At 33.5% G+C, this 23,765-nt stretch overlaps 2 protein-coding genes and 1 non-coding gene across 6 annotated transcripts in view; all 3 read right to left on the bottom strand.

Moving 5' to 3' along the window:
- Positions 1–326: 326 nt before the first annotated feature.
- On the bottom strand, positions 327–399 carry TRNAR-ACG (transfer RNA arginine (anticodon ACG)). The gene has a single exon. It is a non-coding gene; the product is annotated as a tRNA-Arg (tRNA).
- A 301-nt stretch (positions 400–700) lies between these two features.
- Positions 701–1,573, bottom strand: LOC108777123 (UPF0488 protein CG14286). Its single transcript, XM_018543925.1, has 2 exons — positions 1,459–1,573; positions 701–1,231 (listed from the first exon to the last, which is right to left on the bottom strand). Exons 1-2 carry the CDS (start codon positions 1,477–1,479, stop codon positions 701–703), a joined length of 552 nt encoding a protein of 183 aa, XP_018399427.1. The 5' UTR covers positions 1,480–1,573.
- Positions 1,574–10,355: 8,782 nt separating this feature from the next.
- Positions 10,356–23,765, bottom strand: part of Mef2 (myocyte enhancer factor 2) — a 67,933-nt gene continuing 54,523 nt past the window's right edge. For 2 of the 4 annotated variants that reach the window (XM_018543941.1, XM_018543940.1), the window contains exons 2-8: positions 15,389–15,507; positions 14,613–14,816; positions 13,591–13,749; positions 12,667–12,802; positions 12,319–12,575; positions 11,836–12,020; positions 10,613–11,054 (exon numbers count right to left, since the gene is read on the bottom strand). In XM_018543941.1, the coding sequence (XP_018399443.1) occupies positions 10,613–11,054; positions 11,836–12,020; positions 12,319–12,575; positions 12,667–12,802; positions 13,591–13,749; positions 14,613–14,816; positions 15,389–15,442 (1,437 nt within the window). In that variant the 5' untranslated portion in view covers positions 15,443–15,507. Of the gene's footprint in view, positions 11,055–11,835; positions 12,021–12,318; positions 12,576–12,666; positions 12,803–13,590; positions 13,750–14,612; positions 14,817–15,388; positions 15,508–23,765 lie in introns of those variants that run through there. The other 2 variants (XM_018543943.1, XM_018543942.1) reach the window with 2 other exon arrangements.

The following is a 23,765-nucleotide window of genomic DNA, read 5'->3' as shown; positions in this document are numbered from 1 at the left end:
TCTGTGTATATCACCGACTATCTAAAAAAAATTGTATATATACTTTATAAGTACACGTGTTTACCACACTCATATCAAAACTTTTAATCGATTAATTTTATTGATGTACAAACATTTACTTTAATTTCCACCAATAAAGATAACTTAAATCTCAGTTTAACTTACTGTTTATCTTTTTCTAATTTGTATAACTAGAAAAAGACAAAAGAGTAAATTGAACTGAGATTAAAGTTAATCTGCATTGGTGGAAATGAGCATTAACATTTTTTAATAAGTATAAAAGTAAAATGCAAATTACATGTAAAATTCATTTAAAAAAAAAACATCGATCCTGCCAGGATTCGAACCTGGAATCTTCTGATCCGTAGTCAGACGCGTTATCCGTTGCGCCACAGGACCCTTGTAGTTACAACCCTTAAAAATTATATTTTACTACATTATATTCTAAATTTTACATTTCTATACTTATTTATTCTTATATTTTATAATACATGCATAATTTTTAAAACTTTATAAATAACAAAAATTCCATATAAGAAACAAAAGGTCACAAAGACAAATTTTATATACTTGTATATATTCTATATTTTATAAATGGTCTTTTAATTAAAAACAATAAAAAATAAACTTACATATAAAACATTAGAACAGTATTACAAATAAGTTGGTTTACTACATAAATGTATGTAACAGTCAATTCTTATTGATACTCTTGGAAATTGAATTTAAATGGAGTTTCAATTCTATTACTATATATATTACAAATAGCCCGCTCTGTATTTTGCAATGTATTTTGTGTTCTATGATCATCTGTTTGTTTATTAGAATTCTGTATTCTAAATCCAGTAGCTTTCTTAATAAATATTGATTTCTTTTCTGCCGAGGTAGAACCAGTGAACTTGACAGTTGATACAGTTTTGCTAAACTTTCGCTCGTCCTCAGCCATTTTCTCTCTGTAGTCTCCAAATGTATTCCTCATAATTTGTCTCTTTTTTACCAATGGCGCAGTGTTACTTTTCAACGAATGTAATTGTTTGCTCAATTCCTGCACCTGTTTCTCCTGCAGTTTGCCAACAGCTAGGCTCGCCTCCATTTGTTGTATGCACCAGTATAACTCCAATTCAAAACGATCCTCCGCTTCTGGATCCAAATTACTTGCATTACTAGCGTCTTTTTTAGGAGGAAGACATGGTTCTGATACGCTCTTTTTGTTTTTGTTACGTTTGGAATTCTGAAATAAACGTAAAATAAATGTTCATAGATCTATTCTTTTCAGCTAAATTTTTTGTACGGTTAATTTTCCTCTCCATGTTGAAAAGAAAAAGAAAAAACATATTATAAGTAACGTAAACAATTTAATTAAAAAGAACATGCTTCTTCATATGTAAGATTACTCTCAATCCCGATAATAAATATATTGTTTTTCAAAACAAGGGAATGAGGATTCTTATGAATTACCAGCGCAGATTTTGGCGGCATTTCACAATGAGATTTATTTCAGCTAACGGCTTACGTAATTACAAAAAAATCACAATATGTAAATCTCTAGTTGTATATATGATTAAAATCTAAAACTAAAATATGTCTGTGTGTCCATGAATATATTATTTGGTAATGCATAAATGTAAGGTTATGTTTGCACTTTTGAACGTGTTATGGCGATGGTGTCACCATCTCTAGTACGTAAGAAGAAATAAAATATTAAATCGCGAAGATGATCGATAAATCGATCGTCAGGCGAGTTTGAAATTTCAAATAAGAATAAAATGTCGTAACGTAAAGCAAGCATGAATTTTTAATTCAACAGTCTCGCATAAGATTTGCGTATTTCCTTTAAATTATCACGTTTAGCATCTATGGGTACATTCCGTTTCACGCATAATGCGCATGATGCATCTTTTATCCTTGTTCGCCGAATGTTAAACAAGAATGATAATGCATTATGTACATACATCATGCGTGAAACGGAAAATGCATCTTATAGCTACAAAAAAATTTGCGCCTATTCTATCTTCGTTCCCAAACAAGAATCGCAAGGATAAGTTGTTATATCTTCGGGTTTCTCTGCGCAATAAATTTCAATAACGCTCGTGCCGTTGACCGTGCTGGACTGGAAAAAAAATGCAATTACAAGAGAGAAAATAAACTCGTATGTCGGTACATGCTGGTCAGTCTTTACAATTAAGGACGGACATACGAAAAGTGCGAAAGTAATTGTGCGAAAACGCAACATCAGAAAGCGACGGAAGTTGAAAAGATTGAATTGTGTATGGCATGCGGTATAAAGGCGCGGATAGTTTGCGGAGAAATTAAAAGTACACAGGGCGGCCTCATGAAACGAATCGTCTGCAGGAATTTGTCTCGTATAAATTTCTAATCTTCAAAATTACGTATTAAAGATTGAAAGTTAAGATCAAGCTTGAAGATATAAAATAATCAGTTTAACGTATTTTTAAATTAATTTGAAAATATGAATCAATATAATATTAAAATTTCAATTAACTTGTTAACGCGTTATTTTTCATAATTTAATTTCGGTATGCGTAACAAAAATCAATAAACAAAAATATAAAAATAAAAAAGGAGAAAATCTTACAAACTTTGTGATTGGAAAAATTACATATTTCTATGTAATCGTACAAATAAATATACTACAAACGTATAAAAGCAAATTAATAAGCGTGACTTTCTTTTTTTTTTCGATTTAGCTTTTAGCGATGTTTTTCTGCAAGGCCTTTCACAAAGGGAGAGACGTTTGTGCGTTTCAGTAAAAGTAGAAGAGCGGTAGAAATGTATAATGTACAAGATAGATACACAGTATATAGACGACAGGGTGACATTAATTCTTCAGAATATATTTACAAGAGCAGTACAAAGAATAACTCGATATTACACATATATATTCGTTACGTAGACTAACGAGTAATAGGTATAAGCAGGTGAACAGTTTAAATATTAATTGAGGCACGTGATAATAAGGCATTTCTACAGAGGATAGACACACGGTCGTACGCACGTAAGATAGAGCGTTTTTTTCTATTAAAAAAAAAAAAAAGAAGAAGAAAGATAAATAATAAACATGAAAGAGAGAATTGATTATTCCGAGCTTCGTGACGTATTTAAATTATATTTTCCCCCCGCTTATCTGATTTATAGAGAAATATAAAATTTGGAAGATGATGAACAATCCGCGATATATTTTGAATACTAAAGTTTTTTACAACTTCATGACGTTAAAAAAGTTTTTATGAAAACAGCTGTTACGCAAGAAATAGATATATACCTCATTTAAATGTTTGTCTCTCGACAATCTATATTAATATTGGATTGACGAATTGGTACTTGTGTAAATTATAATGCTAACAGTAATATAAAAGAAACGATACGGACAACACGGCATAGTTAAAAATATCAGACAAAATATGTTTTATCTATCTGTAATACATTCCAAAAATGATTTGATCTTTGAGACAGTTTCCGGTTTTGTTTTGTATTATGCTCGGAACATTTAAACAGAATTTGCAGACTACGTCAAATTATTTGCAATATACGTAAACTTAGAATTAAGTATTTCCTTTTTACAAATAAAAATATACTTTCACGGATAAACTCTTCTCTCAAATACAGTATACATGTATTTAAGTACTCATACGTTATTAAGATAACGAGATATGTCTAGTCACAGTTCGTTTTCATGAAATTATTTCGGATTTGCCTTTGAGAGAATCAATTGTGTCTATCTTACGTGTTTACAATCGTTGCAAATTACATTAGTGGACGTCACAATGAAGATTGATATTCAGTGCAAACCAATTGTGCTACACTGAATAACATACCGATTTTTATCTTAAGGTGTATGTATGTGTGTGTTTGTATATGTGTGTATTTTTGTGTGTACACAGACGCGTGGTCGAAATCCCTAAAGTTTAGAACACATAGCTAATTGTCCATTTGACCGTCCAAAGAAGAGAGGATGAGTCAAAGATTAGAGGACACATTATATACAATGCGAAAATCATTGGCCATCACAGATTGGTAATGACATTTCTGTTAAACATTAAAAACAAAAGAGAATATTCTGTAGGTCTTAATTTGTCCGCTCGTCACCTGATCTCCGACGTATTTATAACAAGTATATAAAATATCATCACATTACGCGGTCCAGATTTAAGTACAGAATCGTTCTCTCTGTGATATATATGTATGAAATAGAATTTCATATATAAATCGATATCATTTCATATATAGAAGACAATATAGATTACATACTTAAGGTAAAAAGGAAAAAAAGCATTGATTCGACGGCAGTTATTTATAGATTGTAAATTCGGAAAAAAACAACGCCAATACATTAATTATCCTTTTCGTCACTGTGAACGCACGTTTTTACAGAATTCTAGGATCAATGTCTTGAAATGGGGGTTTATATCTTTCGTATTTCAAAGTGTATTTAGCGCAACATGTAACCACATACATACGACATCGAATCGCTCGCAAAAAAATTGGTCTTTTGCAATCACGTACAAAGTGATACTCCTTAAGATATAATTATCTATGAGAAGAAATACGCATTAAACATTTCAAAATTCTTTCTTATCATCGCGCCTTCTCTGAGATACAGATCCACTTTAATCGAATTGATATAGAGACGTTGCATTACAAAAATATCGCATTTGACAAAGATTTACACAAGAAAAATTGTATATTAAAAATACATTACATCTTTGAGAGAAAACTGTGTAAACAAATAAAAATTACACGCGTATAATATACACAATTATCGCGATGAAATAATATGATACTAAATGTTAAAAAAAAAAGAGATGAGTAATCAGAAAATTTATTTTTTAATGGCAAGATATATGTACTATATTAATAGTTTTTCTTTAAATAAATTAAAATATCAGTGTATCAAGATTTCAGATACGACATATATACCATTAATCACCGTCATGTAATATTGACTATTGATGTTATATAATTATTTCTTATATATTTTTTCTACATAAATGTGTTAAATATTTCGATTACTATTCATAGAAATAGTTGTCTGTCTATAGTTTTTAAGCATAATAAAGTTATTTTAATAAGCAACTTGACATGTGTATCGTGAAAGATTTTAGAAAACGTAAAGAGACTGATACAATGTAGATTGGATTCTCACATATTAACAATATTACACAATTACTTAGAAAAACATAGTTTAAATGAGCATCATTTGAACAAGCAACAAAATACATTTCTATGACAATAAACTTACCAAAACAATAAGTAATATTTTACAGATCAAATTAAAACAGATCATATGAATTCGGATGACACAAATTATCGCAAAATATTACACAGCAAAAGCATGCGAGCAATGATGAATGCACAAAACAATTTCAGATTTTGTGATTTAAATAGCACAAATAATGTTAATAATACCGAATGGGAGAACACACTACATGTACAAGTCACAATAAATTGAAAAAGATACAACAGGTGTGGATGGAATATAATACCAAAATAAAATACTGCCAAATGTAAAAACCAAGTAAAATGTATTCTATGGGCAACATCGTAATAATCATATATCATTATGCTGATACACTGAAATATAACCACAATGTGTATGTGTTTACAATGTTGTATGTATGTGTGTGATGTACACAGAGCGTTATCAAATAATCATTATTTATCACTAACTCTGACAATGATTATACTGACCAATAATAGGCAATATGGTAGCACGGTCATATACAGATCAGTAATAATAACGTATAACAATAACTGGGTAATGTCGAGCACCAAAGGTATAACGTACAAACAAAGGAGTTTTGTAATTCCGTGTCCGCAGCGTATTTATGTCGTCTCCATGAGCGCACAAATCGTATGTGTTTATGTACTCAAGTACTATATTGCGTGTGGCATTGAATGTGCATAAGAGGATAAAATATGTCTTTAAGATTTAGCACATAAAATTTCTCAATGGCTTCGTACTTATGTAACAAACTTGGCAAACATTATAATTATTATTACAAACATAAACCGAGTCTTTGTCTTCAACATTGTAAGTATTTTTTTTTTTCTCTTTCTTCCTCAAATATACTCTCCTATGATACTACTTAAAACATAAAATCGGTATTCCCTTAATTAGTCAGTTATGATGGCACTATATGAATTACTTTCCTTTATTCTCGCAATTATCAGCTAACGTAACGCACGACTATAATATTGTATGTTATTATTACTATTACACATTATTATAATAACTTTTATACATATATATCCACATATGCATACATCCGGTTGTGTATGCATGATGCAAATCTTTTATGTATGTGTACGTGTGAGTGTGTGTGCGTGTCTGTATACATACTGTTCTATTTAAAATTTATACATTGTACAATGTAACTGTACTCCAAAATTAACTGTAACAGTACGATACGCAATTTGAGGAATTGTTGAACAACCTCCCTTTTAAACTGTATTATACAAATACGTGTATAACTACATAATAATGTTTAAAGTATGTCCCCCGTCACACTTCATCTGTTTACAGAGTGCATTTCAAAACTAAGCGGAAACTCAATATGATAACTATATGTTAAAAAATATATGAAGGATCTTGTAACTTTTGGTGTGATTGCGTACGTATCAAACAGGTTATACCGTTTTCAGTTTCAAAATGCACAGATACAGATAGTAACAGTAAAATGACGATATCTCCTTATGACGTTTAAAAATGTGATGCTACTTGGCTTTACAGATATGTCCAGTACTTAAATCTGTATTTAAACTTAATTGTGTATATATATATATTTATATTTATTTATTTATATTTTTGTGGTGACAACAGTTGTGGCTAGTACATATACATTGTATTTTGTTTTACTACATTGTTACAGTGATCTGGTACTTGTGCCGTGCATTGCAATTCGATTATTCGCGAACATTGCCTAAAGCCTATAATGGCCTTTTTTCCAAACAATCTTAGTTTATGTTGCAATATAAAACGTCTAACCATTCGTAGACCTCATTTATCTTATGCGTATGGCTCTTCTAACGATGGTCCATTTCGTTCACAGCGTTCCAACAATTTCAATAGTCTCTGAGTTTTTAACTACAATAATTATCATTACTTTACGTATTGAATATCTGTCGAAATCTTGAGGCACAACTGTATGATCGTAACTCACGGCAAGTAACCAAAGAGTATTTAGAACACAATGTAAACAAACATTTTAAACACAATATATATTTTAAACAAAATATATATCATACAAGTCAGCACAATTTTACACAATTAGATCACGCTTTGAACTGTCCAAGTTAAAGAAAAAAAGCTTATACAGAAAAATACATCTTCAGTCACCGGGATAATAAGTCTTCCAAAATTGATAATGTCTTGTCTATTACGTTTTTCAAACGATTTTAAAATTAAAACAGTTCTCGATATTTGCAGTCAAACAGTGAAAATTGCAAAGTACGAACTTTATTCCATTCTGCAATGTTGATAACAATGTAATCTTCTCGTCATAAGTTGTGCCGATCAAGACGAATACATCTTTAATTACATCAACTTATTTTTGCTCACAGATATAACTTACACGTACTTCATATTAAAAATATACATTGAAGTGTACGTACATGTACTTAATGTACTTAACGTACATTTAACAAATTGCCTACTCTTATTGGTTTTGTTATGGATTATCGTACTGTATATTATGGTAAAATAGATCAGATAGTACATATAAACCTTGCATATAAAGTACTGCTCATGCTTTTCACATCATACTGTGACTGTTATAGAAGTGTTGATGTCAGAACACTCAAATGACTTTAGATGGACTTATTATGCAGAAGGATCATATCAGTTTCGATATCACAATAGGGCATTTCAGAGAAAGAATTAACAAGTTTTGGGTTCATAATATCCGTTGAGGTTAAATTTAAATTATATCCTGTGAGACAAATATATGTGAGGAATTTCAATTACCGATATAACAACGCCGATAATAAGTGAAATTAATTGATTTAACATTTTTACGTTCAAAGTTACGAAAAAGTTACAATAAAGGATATAATATTCTTGAAAAAACAACGTTGAGAGATTGGCCTTCGATTATATTCGTATTCCTGTTTAACATATCGATCAAATACATTTAAACATAATATGAAATTTTAAAATATAAATCCACTTGCAAACATTTATACCTGTATATCAGGTATATACAATCATCTTTCATAATATATGAATAGAATATATTACAATTAAATATCAATTAAATATAATAAATTTCGTATCAATAGGAAAAGTTTAATAACTAGTGGAGACATATATATCTTTAATACATTAAAGTTTACTTCTTCGTTATGAAAAATAACAATTTCTTTATATTTTTTTGTTTGATAAAAAAGTGTGTTGGCTAAGAGATTGCACTTTGTGATCATCTTACAAATTCGTGATTAAGATTAATGACTATACGCATTACGCTTTCATATTCCACATACCGATTGTTCGTACAGTCATATGAAACATTGCTAATATATGCATTAATAAAGAAAATGAATATCGAGGGTTATACCTCACCGTACAACCTTCAATTATAATAGAGGTTGCCTTCTCACACACTATTTGTCAAAAAGTCACATTATAAAGCTTACAACATCATATATCGTTTCTCGTATATGTATATATATATATATCGCGCTTAAGTAGCTTATTATTTTCAAGACTTTATTAACAAATTGTACTGCATATACGATTTGAGAAAGCATCCTAACAGGAGGGCCACAAATGGTGCCAGGCACTATTCATTCATATACCTGTGTATTCCATTAGTATGTTAATTACAATAATTTATCAAATACAACTCTCGAGAACGATTCTCACCAGGATACATCCTGAGATTGTAAAACATACATTGAAACCATCTTGACACATTTTCATCTTACTGATTTCAGGAAGAAGGTAATTCTACATCATTACACAATTGCAACCCTGTTTTGCCAAAATCTTTTAAAATTTACCTTTACATGATTGTTGGCCGAGAAGGTCGCGTTTCTGATATCGAGAAAAGGATAATCTCTTCTATATATTTATATAACTTCTTACGTATCACAGAATGAATCTCTGCGATAAAAGATTTCTTAAAATCTCAATAATTCTTAAGAACAATTTTGTTTTCTATATACAGTCAATCCTTATGTGGAAGTGTTTTTGTATTAAAAAAAACTACAGGTTAAAATTATATAAAATTGATCATGATAAATATAATAAAGTGTAGTATTTAGAAATATGTGTAATTTTGGTTTCTCTTTAAAAATTTACGATTAAAGTTATTAACATTAATATCACTCAATCCTCCTTATCGTAAGTTTTCTTTAATCACATTTTTTTAGTATACGGCATAACACCTGTAGTATACAAACTCTCGTTACATATTTTTAGGCTTCAAGGGTTGCAAAGTTTTCAAGTTTTCTTCCTTCATAATCTTTCTTTATACAAATGTGCAAAATACTTGTGGAAAATGTATATAACGTATATATATATATGTATGTATATATCTATACGCGCGCTGTGTGTATATCTTTTTTAATTAATCAACACTATATAATATGCCTATCTATCTCATATTACCTCATATAACTCAATATATTAATTTCGAATCTTGTTCTATAGAATATCATGAAAAGTTTGAGTACAGCAGCCGATTTCCATATGTTTGGAAACCATAGACCGTTAATAAACTCACGTTAACAATAAAATTAGTTAGTTCATTCAAAAATATAAAAACTTTATTTGCAAAATAAAATATAAAATTTCTTTTTTGGATAAAATTTTGACAAAATAGAAAACTGTAATTAATAGGAAAGTTTGCATTTCCCGCGAACAAGCAAGTTGCCCACAAATAAATGGCTGTTGTATTATTTAATGAAATGTTTGCAAACTGCAGTGACAATGTTTCTAAACGAAGCATCTTTGCAGTGCGAGATCATATTAACGGGTTATGGCATATTCTGACTACTATACCGTACAAAACAACAACGAATTGCAACGGTAAGTTCTGGTCTTTATAAATCTTACACTACGTGTAATTTTCTCACAAGCTCTTTTAGATTCAGTATTACACTTTCAGAAATTTCATAATTTGGGTACAGTGTTATTCCCTAATATACTGTTTCCTTTCGCATAAATTTTCGTACGATAAGCATCGAGGATCCAATGCCGTATCGCGAAAGTTATTACGGATTTTATGACATATATACAAACAACACTTCATATTATATACATGAAAATATATATATATGTATCTATCATATATATAATATATATATATATATATAAAGTTTCAACATTATGGCACCGTATTTTCTTTTTTTTTTCTTCAAATAAATGTATATTCTGTGTCAGCTTCAAAATATAAACAGATTTTTCCACTCCGCTAGTTACGGCGGAAGCGTATCCATCACGTAGCTATCGTTATCGCGACAGTACGAAGTACGCGTTTCAAAGACGTTTAAAAGGAGTTTGTTTAATTATACTGGAACTCACAAGCACTTATATGCCGTTGTACGTCGAGGAGGTATCAAACAACTGATGAGTGCAACAATTCAATCGACATTAAGTCGCCCAACCTTCCGTGATTCTCGAGCGTTTCATGAGCGGTCCGTTTTCGTAGTCTGAACTGTTCCCTCCATTCCCGCCACTGCTAGAATGATTCGTTCTGATATCACCGACAGCACCACTTCCCGGCGACGGTAGATTTGTCGGTGTTATGCTACCCGAGTGGGACGGAGGTGGATTACTACTCGGTCTGCTCGATACCAAGTTCAATGTCTGAGGTCCCGGATGAGATACGTGATGTGGCGGTGGACCGGTACTGGACGATGGACCGACACTCAAATTTGTATGGTGTAGATTGCTGGCGTTACTGGGTCCACCACTAGACCCACTACCATGCGGATCTCTGGGTGGACTTATCGGTTCACTCTTTATCTTTACAGGTAAAGGCGACGTAGATGGTGGTGGTGTACTGCTCGATACAGCTAGGTGAGGAAGACCACTGAAATGTTGAAAAAGTTTTGTGATACAAGGGAAATATCCATGCAAACCGTTAGAAATTCAAAAAGAAAATCTGTGTCTGAATATATATTCTTATCGCAACAAGTCTAATTTAACGAAAAGCTATTTTCTGTGATTTTGCGCCCCGTCCTTATGTCTACTCGTGTGAGAACGTGCAATCATGCATAAAGTGTAAATGAAAGTTAATCAAATTATGATGTGACTTGTCGGAATGTACTTTTGATTTTGAAAATATTTGAAAATTTCTCCATAATAACTATGCACACAATCTATCTGTAAATAAAAAGGAAGAATATTCAACACTCCCAATTTTTTAATGACATGCCAAACACTATTGTAACCGAAAAAAAACTATAGCGCTCCAGTGGTCGATATATTACAGCTACCAGTAATAGATTCGTGCGAATTATTCCATTAAATATAATGAGTATGCAAAATTTAAAGAAGTAAGCAAAGAGAAGTAAGAAACAGAAAGAAATAACTACGAGAATGAAAATAAGAAAATAGATACTAATTGAAAGTTATGTACACATCGAATCCGAATTTGCTTCAATTATTAAAGTACGTAAATGAGTTGTAATAAGATTTATTACAATTTATTAAAATGTGAACAATATTTTATTACATATGCTCAATTTTTTAATTCAATTAGAACCAAAAATGTCATCTATTAACTAATATGGATAAAATAACTGAAAGTATGTCATACCAACTGGACATATAGCTTTCTTTCACAACAATAAGTATGAAATATGATTTACCTGATGCTGGACATGGTGGCTGCCGAATATAACTCATCAACAACGTACCTCTGATGAGTGGGCCATGCAAGGCCTCCGAGATCCGAGGAGTAATCTGTTGGTCCAAAACTAGAGTATCCGGCTGGTACTGTTGGTGTTTGTAACGCTACTACAGGTGTATTCAATGCAGACTGCGTATGGGCATTCTAAAAACATAAATGAATAATTTCTCGTAAACTTCGAACATCTTTTTACCTCAAACACACGATATACATACTTTAATAATTAATGAGGAATCTGTTTCTCTGTCAAAATATTTTTGACAAAAAGGAGTTTATTTTCTTAATTGTATTTTGAAATCCAATTTCTAACTTTATGCTTTAATATTACTGTAAATTACATAATTTTTTTAATTTATAGATATTCAGAAAAATCGTTATAAAATAAAGATTACTGTAAACATTTCCTATAAAACTCTTAAGTTAATAATGATGAGAAAATTACATCATAATTAGTGTCTTCGGAGAGAGGTTGCGCAAGTGGTGTTGGTATAACCACTCGAAGGTTAGCCCTGTGAGGATGAGGCGGTGGCGGTGGAGGCGGAGGTTGTGGCGAATGCCTAGACGGATTGCTGCCTTTATTTGCACTACCCCCACCAACCCCAAGTGCGGGCGAAGGTCCTGGACTAGGTGAACCACCCAATGGTGACGCTGACGGAGGATAGCCATTACTCATTTCCAACATTCCTCCTGGGGGATATACTGCAACGAATAATTTACCAAGTTAAACGCAAATTTCTTGAAAATATTGCAAATTTGCCGTTCTAGTCTTTTTGTTACTAATTGAAGTTACCTGAATCCGTCTCAGACGATGATGGACGTGGAGAAATGCTGGTATGTGCCATCTGTGGACTAGATCCAAGAAGAGATTCGCCGTAACTGTTCACTGGTACAGATACCGGTAGCGTATAATTCGATTGTCCCATTGTCTACAATCACAACAGACAATGCAAATTAATAATACCTATAGTGAATAGATATAGCGCCGAGCAGTTGATAGCAAATTTGCAATTTGCCATTGTTCTGTCTCAACTTTGTCACATATAATGTAATAACGCGTGTGTATATAAATTTATATTTAATTCTTTTCGTATAGTGAACGGAAAATAGTATTCTAAAAACAACTAGATAAATCATTTTAAGTACGTCAAACAATTTCTTATAGAAATTTATATATTTTGATTGTTTTATTAAAAAAAATATATATATAAAAGTTAATTCAATTATTCTCATTTTTATTAATCCTATATTAATTTATATAATGATAAATAAATAAGAAAATAATACATAAAATGATCGTAATCCACATTTAAAAAAATTGATTTGGACCTCATGAGACAGACCGTACTAAGATTTTAAATAAAACACAATATTCACATATTATAGTTATTTTGATAAAGACGATAAAGTTAATTTAAGACATTAACTTGTTTAAATAGTCCCTATATAAATAAAACTAGATGACAGTTTTAAACACTTTGGATAACATGTTTTCAAGGAACCCGATAAATTAAAAATTGTTATACAGAAATATCTGAATACTATATTCGCATTCTATAAAGATTATAAATATAAAGACTTCAGACAAATAAATTAATTGATGTTTTGCATAAACATAAATGGTAAATATAATAAAAAAAGAACTGTAACTTTTTCTTTTGCATAAACATAGGCTCGGTTCGATGCAACTGACATTTAACTTGATTTGAATATTTACCCTGCTGCCATTGTGCTGATGCCTCTGCATCATCATCTGAAACTCCTCGTCGATCTTCGTATATTTGGCCTCAGTGCGCGGGGTAAGATTATATTCGATTGCGTCGGGTTCCGGGCTCTCTGGAGACATGGCACCCTTATGTTCCTTCTTGTTGAGCGCCTGCAAGTGTCAGCAGACAGGTTCACGTGACCACACCGCCCGAGGGCACTCAACCTTCACATGCACGTTAATTTAACACCAAGACGCGCGCTTCTTATCCTACCCGGTTTATTCTCGTAATTACGCGCTCGCGTAGGAATGGAAAAAGGGATCGCGTTGCTCTCATCGAAGTGAAACCGTGTTCCGCAAATGTGTATAAGACGGTATTGTGTGTGAAACGTTGATTTTATATCCTTTGTAAATCAATATACGTAACATAATATAAAAACACGCCTAAAGAGAATAATTCTAAAAAATCCTCAATTATCAGCAACACAATTCCTATGTGTGAACAAATAAATGTGCCGTAACCGTGAATAAATGCCGACGTAATCATACGATATACAGATATTAAAATGTCGCTTTAAAAAATTTAATGTTCTTTCAAATTAAGCAATTTTAAAAGTCTTGACACCTCATACGAGAATTTATGAACGATAGGTTAAACCAAGACCCGAGTATGCGTTTAAAAATTCACCCTGCTACTTACTCGTATTTCTGAAAAAAATCTTTAATACGCAACAAAACGTTCAAAATCAAACAAAATTTATCTGTATTTTAATCCGTTAAAACAGCTAAACTCTTTTTCAATGCTTTTATCATTTGCTATTCGTAGTAAGCTTCTTCGATACACCCTGTATATTCGACCGCTGTCTTGACCTTGGCATATATACATATCCACAAACGTGAGATATATATTCCTTTTCTCATCGAAAATTTCAGCGAAAGAGAGACATTTACGAAAATCGGTGGCGACATCAATACTTCGATCCTTGGCGTATCCTCGTTCATCCTGAGAATCCGTGGCGGATAAATGGACTCACCTCGATAATATTCTTGTTAGTGAGAGACTCGTGGGGTTCGTTGTACTCGGTGTACTTGAGGAGAACCTTGTCCATGTCGGTGCTCGCATACTGGTACAGCTTGTTACTCGAACTGAAGATAATCAGCGCGATCTCGCAGTCGCACAGTACCGACAGTTCGTACGCCTTCTTCATCACGCCGAATTTCCGCTTGTTAAAGGTCACCTGTCGCATATAAAAGCAGATGGGGGGATCGCATCGAAGGTGAACTTCAGCGGGGTCTTGAGTCATTAAGGCTGCTAATAAAGGATAGGCGCAGCCAATACTTTTCGTTTCGCGATAATTGATTCATCGCGTTGTTTAATTGCCTGATCGGTCACGTTACGTAAGTCGCATCAATAATTAACAAGCTTGATCTTTTTATATGCGTTCTTACGTTCTTTCTTTCTCACCGTAAGCATAGATGTATTTTAAGAAAAAATGTATCTATTATAGTGCTGCAGTATTTATACTTGAGAGACGATTACTTTAATTATGCACTGTATAACGTATATATACTATTTTATGTAGAAAAGCAAAAAATACAATAGACGTTTACTTAAAAAATTGACTTATAATACTCGGAAATTGATATTTCTTTGCAATAATAAAAGATGGAAAAAGAAATGTATGCCATTTGTATGTTCCAACTTTCTTCGTTGTTACAACTTTCAAAAATATGTACTAATTGCAATTAGCGCCGTTGAATCGTTACAATCTTTGTTTGATCGGAATCTCAAAAAGGAATCTAAAATTACCTGACGATTCCGTTCGTCCGTGATACGTGAAATCTGAATCTTCTTTCGACCCATTGTTGCACCACGTCTTGAATAAGAGGCAAGTCTTCGAAATCACACTGGATGGAATATTAAGAACACTGCAACATAAAGGAAATACGCTTTTATTTATATGGAAATTAAAATTACATTAATCTATATCTAAACAATGTGTAAAAAATATAAAATATGGATCAGTGGATCAGGCTATTGAGAGTCAAACGTGGTTCTTTATACGTAATTGTCTATTTATTCATAAAAATCTTGAACGTTTCGACTCACTTTGGAATCAGATCGGCTAATTTGATGGTGACTTTGTCTCAAACTTTCAAGAATGTATAGATTTTATGTATACTGAAGATGACTGAATAAATAGACAATTACGTATAAAGAATCACGTTTGACACTCAATAGCCTGATCCATATTTTTTGTTTTTGGAAAATAAGAGAGTTCGTAAGAAGATTACACTTGTGTAAAAAAATGTAATAGTATTCATATGTAAAAATATCAAAGCTTGTACTTTCTCGTTGTTAAAGTAGGGAATGTAATCACGGCGGTGGAGAAATTACAAAAATAGTGCATAAATTAAATTTATCTTTGCATTTCACAACATACAAGTCGTTAAATATTTAAAGGTTTTATTTGGAAAACATATGTTTTCACTACAGAATTTTAAACGAAAAAAAAAAAAAAAAACAGAAGTTAGCGGTGAAAAGGGACGTTTGGCTTTTAAACAAATCTCATACTACTCGTCTCTCTAGATTTAACGCATTTCGCTCGTCGGGATGCTACGGGAAAAGGCTATGAGCGATAAATAAGCACGACAGTTTGCGGAGAGCGACAGAACTGGACCGCGCTTTAAAACCTAATATTCAATGGAAACTCGAGCGCGTGTCACTTTCATGTATCGATTACGATGCCGTGCGTATACGAACAAGTTCGCAAAGCGCCGGCTGGTGTGTGCCTTCAGAGAGCCCACGGACCGGCAAACAAAGTGTCGAATCGTTTACCACTGCGAGATTGTGGCTTTCAAGCGGAATAAAAGGGAATGATGTCGTGCGCGACGTTGTTATGGGAGGAGAGCGTGTTTTTCAATTGGAATTGATAATTGAGCTGCCGCAGCGACGAGCTAATACAACGGAATTTTTTTACTAAGTGTTGAGATAAAACGCACGTTTACCATGTGACAGGTATTCTAAAAAAAAAAAAAAGACGAAAAACGGAATATTTGCGTCAGTTCTCGAAAAATTTGTCGTGGGCGGGTCATAATTTCCAGTAGCGTCAATGATGACTTTCAACAAAATGACAATAGTAACTAAAGTAATTGAAACTATTTATTAAAAAAAAGATAAAATATTTGAAATTAACCGTGGAAAGAAAAAAAAAATGTTATTAGAATTTTTAAAAAATGAATATATACATAAACAAAAAATTTGCGAACCACCTTTGAAATATAGTCTTCATTTTGAAAAAATAACTCAGTCTTATTCTTCTTTTATTATTTCGTTCGTTGCATATAAATACAATAATTTTAATCGACGTTTTTTTAAATAGCTATATTATTATATCTGTTTGTTAAGCATACTGTTGCATAACGTGTGTTGTTTGTTACATTATTTTTAATACAGTAGTTCAATATTAGATTAAACTACTCCGATTCGTGAGTTTTACTCTTATAAATGTTGATTGATCTCTGTCGCTATTCGATACCGAGGTGTCAACTATACATACATTTTTAACGAACCATCCAAAAGAAGACTTGTCATTATTATTGCAATATATTCTAAAATCGCTCAACGACGGACAATATAACGATAAACGGCAAATTAATTGTCGCGATATTACTGTAATACACTATAAATACGGAACTATTACGGTACGACATAGAATTAGCCACAAGCGCGACGAAATTAAACGTTTCGGGCCCACAAATAAATCGTCAGTGTCGGAAAGAAGGGGAACTAATTTAAGCCAGTGGGTGTTTTTACGGGCGAAATATACACTCTGGGTCAATGAATTTGCATTGCGGCTAAACAGCGATTATTAATCCTTTAACTTCGGCAACATTAATCCTTTCTAACGTGTCTTCTAATTAACTAGAGCATTCTAAAGTATCACTATAGAAGACACAAGAAATCATTGCAATTTTACAAACTACTTATACAATTTAAAAGCTACATTATATATATAAATCATTTGCTTTACTAACCCGAGATAACTCATTTTACAGATACGCTTATAAAAATATTATTCCGAGATAATAAGATAACTAAACTTTTTTTGGTGCAGCTGAATAACAGAAAAAAGGTATACAGCGTGTTTAAAAAGAAAATGTTATTAAATAAACATGAATATATCTTTTGTATAATCTGACGTAGTTTCTGTGTTTGTATAAAGAATAAATATTAAAAAGAATCCTTCGTCACGACTCTTGAAAAGTCGAAATTCAATATCCTAACAAGTTTTAAATTTAAATTTTGGAATTGGAGTATCTTAAGTATGTGCGAAGTAGGCATCTCATTTTTGTACTACAAGTATCTCCTAAAAATGGAAACAAAATCTTCACTCGAAATAAACGATGTCATTTATTCGCCAATTTTATGAAGATTAATTAATTAAAAAAACTACCGCTTTTTTCCATCAAATACAATTCAAGAACTATCACAGAAAGAAAGAAAAAGCGATAAGGAGAGAGAGTTCCAACGTTTTCGCGATGAAAAAAAGATTGACGTACGCTATTGTTCTATAATTAAATTATAAGTTGTATATCGTTAAAAATTTCCTTTTTCATGATCGTTGCGAATTATCGAAAGACGAGAATATAGTAAAGATTCTTGACAATATAGTAAAATAAAAAAGAGCATACAAGTGCGTAAATTAGTACGTAAAATAAAATATCAAAAGTAGCGAATTTAATAAAACAAAAGGTATACATGCAACGTTTTATTTTGCTATTTTGAAAGACCTTGGAGATAGGATAGAATTCAAGAACGACATCGAATTGAAAGAATTTTTGATAATAGTGTGCGAGAGAAACGATCAGAGACAGTAACAAAAACACAACTGATTGTCAAGAGAGTGATGATTCATCGTGTATTATATTCAAATTGCTTTCTAGTCGCAACAAGTGCACGAACTCGGATGCGAAATGTGCGAAAAACGTCGGCAATTTTATTATCGATGCTTGACGCAATCATTACCAATAATCATGAAGTTCATTCAGTTTTCAATGATTTCTTACGTATGGGATTATAACCACGCGAAAAATACACATTTAGCTCCTTGTATTTTCTTGAGAAAGAAAAAAAGAAAGACATTCGATCTTACGTCTTTCGCTTCGTCCCCAAACTCTATATACCCGTTAAGCGCGATTACGATTTAAAAACGTACGCATCAATATCACACGGTTTTAATGAAATGAATTTATAAGCGCGACAATCAATACGGAGTGTTATCGTATTTTAAAAATAAAAATGGGTCAAAATAAGAAGTCCAAATAGCGGACATAATGTGATTTATTCAAAGCACAACGATGTGATCTGATATCAAAGATGGATTTTGCGGAGTGAAAAGGAAGTCAAGAATCCGATTCTTCTTGTAAATATTTAACACTAAGAATGAACTAACGGTCTTCTAGCAATCAAAAATTTCAATCCTTAAAAGTTGAAAAATAGTGTGAAAAAAATAGAAACGTTTAGGATTTGATATATACATATTAAAAAAATAGGTTAACCGCTTATTAAAGAGATAATCGGAAAACTGTGTGAATAGTGATACACTATAACGTATCGCGATCGCGAAGAGAACAGAATATAGAATAGATAATTACGCGCGCAAATTGTACAATACAAAATACGCAAAACAGATCTTGCTTCTTTCTTACAATGTTCGAAAGCATCGGTGCCTAGGTAATTAAAGCAATTAAAGGAACCTTTGTACTCGCACACATAGCGCCACATTGGCAATGACGTTAGCTGGGAAATAGAAAGCGATTCCTTTATCTCTCGCAACCATATGCCGTATTGAGGCAGATAGCGTTAATTGCTTCGATCGTTAATGCGGTGAAAATGTAACGGTGAAATACGATCCCCCCGTCTGAGAGAAAAGTTCGTGGGCGCCCTATACCAGGCGATCTACATCTAATAATCAACGAGAATCCTCGGTTCGAATAAAAAGTTTCGCTGCGGCACATGGGAAATGGGGTGGATTTATTCGACCTCAGTCGAAGTTGCTATAAAATTCACGACTTTATAGAAACCGAATCGACGAAACCTCACATCTTAAATTTAATTTGACTCGCTCTGTTTACCGGAGTTACTCACACTTTTGTACAATACGTTGTCCCGGTTATAAAGTCTTACGATGTTTGTTGCGGCAGAAAAATGTTTCCCTCGAGATTCCCTTTCGACGCGTTACATTCGTGAGAAAAGTTCGGCAGACGAGCGCGATGCGTGTCTCTCGAGGCCGATACGAGGGTGGCGATTATTACTTCAATGCCATTACCGTGTCCTGAATGTGTAATACGTGATGCCTACTGTGTCCTAAATTGCGTAATACGCGATCGATGCGGCAGGTATGACGTTACACGCGCCCGAAACTCCTCTTTGTCCTCCAACTTAAAAGAAGCCTCTGCTGCTCTGTGCTCAGTTTATATCTAATAAAAACGCTCTATTTTACACAAATTTGCATAAATCAAGACAAGGTTCGTATAATAAACAAATATGTCTAGTTATAAGTAACGACTACATTCGAAAAAGTTTGATAAAGGAATAATGTAGATTCGTATATCATAGATGTGTATTTTACTTTTGACTAAACCGAAGTTAGAAATTTTAATGGAAAACATCGAATATCTACACTATTAAGAAGATAACTGCGAAAGATAAGCTCTTAGTAATTTGTGATGTTTTCCATACCTAACTATTAACGCACGTTTAATATTCCTTCACATGTCAGTAGAGGAACATACAACAAATTAATAACACAAACGAGTTCGTGTTAATTACTATGTTTAAATACAGTGTATTAATATTTACTATATTTAAATGTAGCCTAAAATTTAGACGTACGTGTCATTCGTTCTTAACGAAACGACTTTTGTGAAACTAGCAATATCTAAAGCACATCAGCGCGAGTACTTTGCGAATCAAAGAGAGAGAGAGAGAGAGAGAGAGAGAAACAATCCTCCGATATAGTCGTAAAGATTTGTATTGTTATCTCATTGTGCAACGCACTGCCCGATAAAACGGCCAATTGGCAATGTTGTGACTCAAGAATTTTATCGCTATTGATACGAATGAGTGACGAAGGTCACGTTCAACGCGAAAGGATTTTTGAGTTTACAAAAAGCGGATAGTCTCGCGCAAGATTGAAAAGATACCCGGCACACGCTCTATAATATTACACGTGTCTGTAATTTGGTCGTGTAATATTACCATACAAACGATCGGCCAGGGAAATAACGACGTGAGTACGTAATATACAACTATACTGATAACGACGAGCTTATTTGCGTACACTTTGTACGTTTTCATTTCGCTCACATTTTTTTTTTTCTAGACTTAAAAATGCCTTCCCCGGAAACATTAATAACAATATTCTCCGGGAGGAGATAAGAGTAATAGCGACTAATAGTGAATTCGAAACACACTAATGTTCTGGTACATAACTGGTACATAAAAAAGCCATTGTACACTGATTTAGTCTAAGTGTAAAAATGAAATGCAAATATCTCAAATTATAAAATACATAGTTCATTTAACAGCGCAATAAATGAGAATTTCGCGGCTCAACCTGTTTCCACATTTTTACTAAACGCACATACCTCTACGTCAATTACTATACGACTGTTTTAATATGCATATCAATGCACATTGAATGCGTCTAATTAAATTCGTTACTAGATAAGAGAGAGAGAGGGATTAACACACAAAGTCGTAATAATCATATTTCAGTCCAATCTTTGACGTTTGATAAGACAATTATTATTTATAATTATTATTGTTGCGTGTGATTTGCGCCCCCCCCCCTCCTTCATTTTAGAAAGAGTTAGGTTCATACTGAATAAGTTTCATAATTTTCTTGTAAGCGGAATTGCAAATCGCATTACTGTCGTCATTCATACTTTCATTGGCAGTTTTTGACAAACACCTGCACAGTAAGAACAAACGTTAATGAAATTCATACAACTCGTCTATTCACACATGCGAAATTTTTTTTTGCCTCATTATGTATACTTTACATAAAAGTATACTAAAAGACACCGCGATTATTCTCTTTGACCTTTCACGGACATTTTACATTTTTGGTTTAAAAACCAAATTTCGTATATTACAATTTTTTTCACAAATAAGATAAGGATGACTTTGTAAGCAACTGTAAAAGGCAGCCCGCTGCTCTCATCCCGCGAAACTGATGAATAAATCAGTTTTCTGTTCGCGCGTATGTGTTGAATGTGTTCAGAGTGCCTTGCGGCATACGATGCAACATCGGGTCGGTGGTGCGATATGTGGTGACGAAGGGAAAAGCTCTCGTGGAGGGATCCGATTATACGGGGTACCCTACCCCACTACAACCTCCCGTCGCTACCGTCACCACCACCACCACCTCGTTCGCCGAGCGATCTGCGTCAGAGGATCGATTTCTCGGCAGCGCGGTCTCGGCCGACTTCAATAGCGGATTTGAGAAACGACGAAGAACGATAATCCGGGATGATCACAGTGCAGATCGACCGACCAGCCAGCCCAACCTGTCTGCTAACCAGCCAGCCGGCCGGCCGGCCGACCGGCCGGTCGGTTGGTCGGTCGGTCGGTCGACCGGCCGACCAGTTGCCAGGGATTACACGCCCTAAAGTTTTCCCGTCGGTTAAACGACGAAGAAGGGTTGTTGCGCGCCGGCATACAGGCGGCGCGTTAACAGGTTGCGACAAACAAGGAGTGGTCGTGGTGTACTCTTCAACCTTGCACAGGTGCTCTCCCCCTGGCCCCTATTCCCCCTCGCGCGCGCTGTCCTACTGCCAGGGAAGCCTGTGCGAGAAAGAGTGAGAGAGAGAGAGAGAGAGAGAAGAGAAAGAGAGGAAGAGAGAGAGAATGGATGTGGTGAGCCACATACGCATACACACACACACACACACATTGAGCCAGAGAGCCAGTAATGTCTTGATGATAGAGAAGCGCGATTAATCGAGGCGTGCGAACGGAAGCGAATGGCAGTTGGAACGTTGTTACAATCTACCGTCCGTTCTGGAATTTTCATTTTCCACGAGATCCGCCACGACGTTCTCGATCGTCGCAGAACAGCTGCCAATCGATCATACTTTATCGATCAACACGAGGATGCGATTAACGTTGCACAGCACGATTCGTAAATGCATGTACGAGCAAAAGAAATATATGCGACTAGCATATTAAGTACGCGTAAAACATAAAAAATATGCATAATATATACATAGTGCCTATTTAACTGATTATAAATGCTTTATCGAATAAAGTTGAGCGAAGAAATGTAAATGCTAGTAGTATTAGAATTGAGAAAACAGTGAATTATGAACACAGTTAAATATCCTTGTATACACAAAATAATATATTTATCATGTAAATTGATAAAACTCATTGAAAAAATGTCTAAGTGGTTCAACTGAAATTTTGGTTGAAAAGGGACAAATTAAAATTTTCTGGTTAAATCTATTAAACTCCGATTAATACAATTGTCGATATATTAATTGCATTGAGAACAAACAATCTTATATCGAATTCTTGAGCAATTAAATGGAATCGTGAAAATTAGATTAACGAGCAAAGCGCTGACAAAAAACGCTCTGAAAAAAAAAACGAGCAGAACACGCGAAAGCAATAGGCGTATAACAAGCGTAAAATGAGACGGACAAAAACAACTCGGCGATATTCATAAGGAGAAATCACCGATCGATTTTTGCTCTCGCGCGTGTAGAAGCCGCGTAATTTCGGCGGTAACTTTAACGGTTTACTTACGAGCGTTGTTGGCTCGAAAGCTGTCTAAATATTAATGAAATTTACGTAAGTTACGGACGAGACTACTAGTTGAACTCTGAAGCCGACGGTATATCTCGAAGCGTTCATTATACCTCTTCACGCATACCTGATCGCGGCAATACATCGCGAAGAACACATTATATAAGAGAAAAGAATACAACTGTTAAGTACGAATGACGAAGCGCTTCAAAACATCTTCGTACTTGTTTCTCATGTTTTCGTATGTTCGACATACCGTGATACATGCTCGATGTATAATTACGTCACGTAATTACGTCGTGCAAGCCGAGTCTCCTTTTTATGAAGTTAATATGTAAAGTGAATGCAAATCAGAGATAAATAAATCTCT

Source organism: Cyphomyrmex costatus, unplaced genomic scaffold, assembly GCF_001594065.2.
Source record: "Cyphomyrmex costatus isolate MS0001 unplaced genomic scaffold, Ccosl1.0 scaffold41, whole genome shotgun sequence".
Lineage (NCBI taxonomy): Eukaryota > Metazoa > Arthropoda > Insecta > Hymenoptera > Formicidae > Cyphomyrmex > Cyphomyrmex costatus.
This window is presented reverse-complemented; position numbering and strand designations above follow the sequence as displayed.

Coding starts and splice junctions, on each gene's coding strand:
- LOC108777123 (XM_018543925.1), bottom strand. CDS start 1,479: ATGCCGCCAAAATCTGCGCTG. Junction 1,232..1,458: donor TGCCGCCAAAATCTGCGCTG/GTAATTCATAAG, acceptor CGTTTATTTCAG/AATTCCAAACGTAACAAAAA.